At 47.8% G+C, this 6,452-nt stretch overlaps 1 protein-coding gene across 1 annotated transcript; it reads right to left on the bottom strand.

Annotated features, from left to right (window-relative positions):
* Positions 1-1,394: 1,394 nt before the first annotated feature.
* Positions 1,395-6,014, bottom strand: DDO (D-aspartate oxidase). Its single transcript, XM_009493840.2, has 4 exons — positions 5,843-6,014; positions 5,545-5,653; positions 4,536-4,712; positions 1,395-1,962 (listed from the first exon to the last, which is right to left on the bottom strand). Exons 1-4 carry the CDS (start codon positions 6,012-6,014, stop codon positions 1,395-1,397), a joined length of 1,026 nt encoding a protein of 341 aa, XP_009492115.1.
* Between the last annotated feature and the right edge of the window lie 438 nt (positions 6,015-6,452).

Below are 6,452 nucleotides of genomic sequence, written 5' to 3'. Positions count from 1 at the left end.
CCTTTGTCTATGAAAGGAAACACCATAGAAGTGACTTTTGCTCCATTATTAGAACTTTATTTATGAGTTCATTTTAATCATGTGAATTCTTGAAAGATTTTGATTTGGTTTGTGACTATAAGGACAAAAAAACTAGCCAAAAGTGGATGCTAACACTCTGGAATGAGCCATTTAAGATCTAGTGAGTGGTTCGGTCAGACCTGTACTTTGACAGTAATCTCCAGTTTTGGGGAGTGACTACCTTCAGCCACATCAATGGGCTTGAACTGCTGAGGGGAGTATAAAGCCCAGCTCAGCCTCTGCCATGGAGTGAGGGTCTGGGTTCTGGTGGCTCAGCTTCCTTACGGCAGAGGAGCTCGCTCACGTCCAGTTACAGTCAAATTGGTCTTTAGGGTGTTCATCTAGTCTTAAATGGCTCTTCTCTCTTTTATGAAACTGAAGCTGGTGTTAAGATCCTCATTGGTTTGTCACTGATTTATTCGTATCAGCTGTTGCACGGAAAGCAGCCAGTGCTGATGCAAAGTAGAAAAGAGATGCTTGCACTCCCAAGCCCACCCTGAAAAATCCTCTTCTGTAGAACACGGGCCATGCCAATGCTGCTATTAGGGGGAAAAATTGTCTGTGTCTGAGAGCAAAATCAGCTTGGAGAAAAAAAAGAGATTTGCAAACAACTGTGAGGAAAGATTCACAAAACTGTAGCTCATATGGTGCAACCTCCTCTCACAGAAACTTTGTGTTAAGTTCCCTGAGGTGTAATATGAGCAAATGCAGTGATCAGTGTCACAGACCTGCTCTTAAAATCACACTTGCCCGGTCACTGTTCATGACAGTGACCTGACATTGCTTTCTGTAAGAGCTGACCTGGAGCACTGTAATGCAGCACTGTGTAGGGTTTTCTTTTCCTTGTAAATCATATGGAAAATGATAAAGTTTGTTAGCAAGATAGCAGGAGCAAGGGCAATACTAGATTAGAGTTGGCACAACAGGAGAGAACTAGTTTTTACTGAATCTGAACCTAGTGCATCCAATACCCTTTAGATACAGATGAAGAAATGCTAAATTGATGTTATTTATATTATATTGCAGCAATCTGATCCCTGTTATGTGAAGAATATTTACATATCTTGCCTTCACCTTAACATGAGCCCAGGAGAAATGTCCAGGGCAGAAACAATGCCAGATGGAGGAGAAGGACAGCTGGACTAACACTTGGATCAACCCATCATGCCTTTCCAAGGTGGCAGCTGGAAGCCAGGTGAGATACCACAGAGTATCTGCAATGGCACAAGCTGTTGTCTTAGGTTCCCTCTATTCAGTAATGGAGTAAAAGTCCAAAGCTGCTACTAGGAGATGCAACACTAGCCTGTTGTAAATGGAAAAGGAGCCTCTGGGATTCAAAGCTTGGCCCTTGATGAGGAGCCTTGCAGGGCAGCAATGCACTGTCTCACCAGGTGAGCAGCCTCTTTGGCTGTGCCCCTGTGCACCGAAAAGCCACCTGCCCCGTGCCCATAGTTGTGGACCACCAGGAGCTTGACTCCTTCTTGGCTCAAGACCTCTCTCTGCAATCTCACGCACTGCCTGGATGGCCTCAGGCCCACCTTCACCTTGATATCCTGAGCTCCCCGCAGTGAGGGCTCGAGGGAGCAGCATCTGTCAAAGATGTCTTTGGTAGTGCCAGGGTCAGGGGAGAGATTCCAGCTTTCTTTTTCCCTGGTTCCCCCTAGGGTTACTCTATGTATCCCCGGGTAGATGTAAGTTAAGCCATCCCCATCCCGAATGAAGTTTTTCACCCAAGGAGCATGAACCTTGAGTACTTGTCCCCTGATGGGGAAGAGCTTCTCATCCCCCACCAGCTGGTGGGCTCCAATGCCCGCGCAGTTGACGACGATGTTATATTCGCTGTGCAGCTCCCACAAGTCTGCAACTTTTCTGGTGTACATCTGGACACCAGTTGCTTTCAACCTGCAAAAAGACTCCAGAAGTGAGGCAGAAAAGAAACCCCTAAACCCTCATGTAATTATTATGCACATTAAGTAAGTGAGATAGATTGCCTTTAACATACCAATCAAAACCAAACAACAGATGGGACAAAAAGCAAAGAAAAATGCCACGGGGTTTCTGTTTGCGATTTATCTGATTTGGTCTGATCAAAGCTGGTTTTTATCTTGTTTGGGCTGGAAAAGATACAGCAAGTTCATCAATATTAGAGAAGGGTCTGGCATAAGACCCTAGGCAGATGGTCAGGTCCTCATGGACTCATTGATTCATTTCTATAACTGTACCGAGCTTTAACAGCTCAAGCAAGCTGAAAAATGTCAGATTTATTCCCCAACTTACTTCTGCTAGTGACAGCGCTATCATACCACACCCCTTTTAATGTGCCTGTTACACACCATCACATTCATTCTCAGCTCACCCCTGCTGACACCAGGAGCCACTTAGTCATCTAGTGCCATGTGTGAAGCCCTGGGGTAGCCAAGATGTCCCCGCAGGCTGGGCAGATGTGGCACGGGACCCCCAGGAGACCCATACCCTTCTAGAGCAGCAGCCACGAGTCACCCAGGACAGCTCAGAGCACTATACATCCATCTCTGCTCTTCAGCAAAATTCACCCCTTCTTGAGGTTCATCTTTGAGCTCAATTTCAAGCCAAATTCCAGCCTGAACTTGCAAGAAGCTTGAAGCCCTTCCCCGTGGAAAAACATTGGTGTGAGATGGAGTCACTGCACGCTGTCAGCTGGATCCAGTTGCTGGGGGTCTTTAGCGGGGGTTTTAGCATGAGCAAGTCAGGAGACAGGTCTGTGACGACAATGCGCTAAGTGGGAAATCCTGTCCTTTGCAATACTCTGGCAGCTGGCAAAGTGATCAACCCCACTCTAAAGGCAGTGGTTTCCCACAAAGCAGTGAGTGAGCCGAGGATCCAGGGAACAGCTGGTGCTGTGGGGTTTGGGTGCAGCAGGATGCTGAGGCTGGCTGGGAAGAAGAGGGGAGGTCTCATGCAGCAGCTCTGGCTGGGCAAATTGCTGGGAGAGCTCATAAGTGTTGTAATTGGGACTCTGCCATCATGGCATAAAAACCACACCAATAAAAAAACCTGCTGAAAACTCCTGAATTGTTCTCCTGCTGAAAAATCCTGAATTTCCTGCAAGCAAGCAGGAAAAAGTTCCTGAAGGCCGTTTTTGGACCAGCAAGGTGGGCACAAAACCAATTTTCCTTGTGGATTGCCAAGAGAATGGTCTATAAATACTGCTCATGTCACTAGGGGTTTGAGAATTAGTTACATGTTTAATATGCTCTCATTTCTCATCACCAGAGAGAAGAGAAAGAAAAGGAGCTTCATCATCTTACTAGACTACATCCTTTGAGAAATAAGAAGGCTATAGCAGGAATAACGAGAGAGCAGAAATCATGTGGCAAATACTAAATGGTTTGAACAACTTCGTTGTGCTTCAGCAGAAATTTCCAATCCAGTTAAGCAATGAAACATGACAGAGCATGTGTACCAAGGATGCGGCACAGACCTCACGTGGCACTGGTGCCACTGGAGTACTCCCAGCTTGGCTGGCTGCTAGAACAAGAAACTTCTTTCACATTTTGCAGTGAGATGAAGGGCATCCAAGCAACCGGCTGAGCTGGCAATTTGTACCATGGTGTCGGTACATGTCTTTTTACCTCAAATCAACTTGCAGCCTATCGCTTTCTCTCAAGCAGAGACAGCTATTTGCTCACTTTAGGGGTACTTAAATGGATTAAATGCACATCCCAGGTGTCAGAACCTTTTTAGATCTGCATCTTGACTTTCCTACGATTCTCCAAAATCCACATATTTTGGGGAAACTTGGAAATTTGGAAATTGGCAAATTTTCTAACTCTCATGTCAATCCTGGCATGAACTCTGAAGCCACGACTCCTCAGAGTGAGTGCATCACCCATCTTACGCAGACAAACATTTCCAAAAGGTTTGTTACAAGATGATGCTATTTGACCTTTTTTCACCTGACTGGATTAAGAAATTACTCCATTTGTTGACCAAATTTGAGATTAATTGGTCTGGCTACTTCTTAAGTGCAAAGTCTTCGCAGATAAGACACCTTCCCAGACATGCCTATTCTCCCAGGGGTTGGACATATCTTGAAGAATAGAGAGATATATTTGAGAAGTTTGACAAATAAGGAGCACCCACACGTTTTCTTAGGACATGGCAGGTTCCGATGTACCTTCAAGGTCTGGCTGGCCAAGCATGGCCCCTGTGGCTATGCCGGTCCTATGCCCAGAGGCGCTCCCACTCTAAGCCCCACTGTACAGCCACAGTGGTGGAAAGTGGACATTGCATAAATGGGGCCTTTCACATTTTGGAAAAATTGGCTATTTATTTCTTGTGCTTCTCCTCAAGGAAGAGCTTGCTGCATTTTCCCCAGTGAGAAACAGCCCTTTTCCAGTTTTGTTCAAACCTAAGGCTCTCAAGGAGTCCCCAGGTCACCCCCAGTCCCTCTGCCTGCGTTTCTCTCTGCGTGCCCAGCCTGCAGCAAAACCAACCTTTTCTCCAGCCATAGCAGGTAGGGTGGACAGTCACATTTCAGTGTCGTAAAGGCCTGACCAAATCGGTGCTGTGGAAACTTTTGGAGTTCTGCTTCAGACATTGGTCGAAATCCCAGGACGACATCCGACCAGAAAGGAAACTCCTCCTTGGGAGTGTTTTTAAAGATCTGCCACCTAAAAGGACACAGAGGAAAAGTGGCAAGACTTCGTCACTATTGCTCCGTCATGTTATATGACACAGCGATCTTAGCACGAGCTCAGGAACCTGTTCCCGCTTATCAGGGTTACCAGCTCTGCAAGGTTAACAGCAACAGGGTAACATTGCTGCCTGCTACTGCAATGCCCACCTTGGCAAACAGGCAGAGGGGCTGCCACAGCCGAGCTTGCAGGTGACACACTGGGATAACTAAAGTGGCGAGAGTTCTCCCAGCTATACTGTATGAACTTCCAGCTGTAGAAGTGCAAAGTCCCCTCACACAGTGTCCCCACCACGGCTGCGGCCGCCCTCGCTGAACCTTCATATAGGGCCACTTGCACACCTGGTCACATTTTTTTGGGTACCCATAAAGCTACAGAGTGCCCAACCTCAACACTCCCAAGAGGTGAATTTCTGTGTAGATAATGGGCAGCATAAAACACCCCAACACTCACACCCCCCAACTGCATCCCTATACCTAGTTGCTGAAGCTGGAGGATCCTGCAGTCCCATCCCTACGAACACTGCCCCTGCTGCAGGCAACTGGTGGATTACAGAATGGAAAACATCAGTTATTAAAAGACATTTGCTGCTGGCCAGTCTCGAGTGGTTTCTCTGCGTGCACTTATGCATGAATTTTGCTTGAAAATAATAGTATCTGAGCACCTGCAATGCAGTTTCTTGGCAATATGGTCATAAGAGCTACTCCATGAAGGGAATATGCCTGAACTCCAGGAAGGAAAAACCTCTCTGCCCGCTCCAGCACATGGCACACACATACCAAAGGCTGCCCTGGGGGGCTGTTCTTACCCGGAGACCAGGTGAATGCCAGCCTCTGATGCCTCAGCTGAGTTGCTGATGGCAAAAAGGTAAGTGAAGGTCTCTTTGAACCACTGCTTCTGCATGTGGATCGGTGTGCCTGCATGTAAACAAAACCAAACATGCAGAGAGGGAAAATGCAAAGAAGAGAAGCGTACAAGCCAGTGCGGAGGAGAGAGGACAGGGAACGCAGGCACTTTTCTTCCTGAACGTCTGTGCATCGCTGCACAGCCAGGCACGCAGCTGCATGCGGTGCCACAGGCAACACCCCACACCGGGTTGCACGCACCTGGGTAGGTGTGAGGGATGAGCATCCCGGCTGCGACGTCGCTCGTCGTGTTGGGGCTGAACTGGTCTGAAAGGACCGTCACGGAGCAGCTGGGGCAAGTCTCCACGATGCACAGTGCTGTGGACAGGCCGATAACTCCCGCGCCAACCACTGCGACCTTGGGTGCTGCCATCTTCGGGGTGCACAGCCAGAGGAGAGAGGCACCTACGCGCATTTGGAAATACCATATCCCATGTCACCAATATCGCTGCCGGACACCCTCGTCAGGCTATGAAATCCCCACGCAAGATGTAACATAAACCCCCTGGGGCAGCTAATCGAAGGCTAACTGCCGCACACAGAGAACCAAGACTGAGGTGAGGATTAAAACAATCCTTATAGCCTTTAGTATGACAACTAATTTTTGAAAAGTGTTTCAACAGCCACTACCCCATCCTCAGCACAGGAGCAAAGGGCAAGAGAGCAATCTGTACACACAGCACTGGTGTTCAGGCTGTAGCAATCTCGAGCAAAGCGTTTTTTTCAACAAAACCCAAGGGAGTGAGGCACCCATCAAGTTTTCCACTATGCTGGGGGCAAAAGTGCCTTTGGAGCTCTGGGGAAATTGGCT

The sequence above is a fragment of the Pelecanus crispus genome, chromosome 3, assembly GCF_030463565.1.
Source record: "Pelecanus crispus isolate bPelCri1 chromosome 3, bPelCri1.pri, whole genome shotgun sequence".
NCBI classification, from domain to species: domain Eukaryota; kingdom Metazoa; phylum Chordata; class Aves; order Pelecaniformes; family Pelecanidae; genus Pelecanus; species Pelecanus crispus.
The sequence above is the reverse complement of the archived record's forward strand: the minus strand, read 5'-3'. Positions and strand labels throughout refer to the sequence as shown.

Bases quoted from the DNA above. Each gene is read 5' to 3' on its own strand.
- DDO (XM_009493840.2), bottom strand. From the start codon at position 6,014: ATGGCAGCACCCAAGGTCGCAGTGGTTGGCGCGGGAGTTATCGGCCTG. The intron at 5,654-5,842 runs GTGCGTGCAACC...GTTTACATGCAG, and splicing joins CATCCCTCACACCTACCCAG to GCACACCGATCCACATGCAG. The intron at 4,713-5,544 runs GTAAGAACAGCC...GTGTCCTTTTAG, and splicing joins GGCATTCACCTGGTCTCCGG to GTGGCAGATCTTTAAAAACA.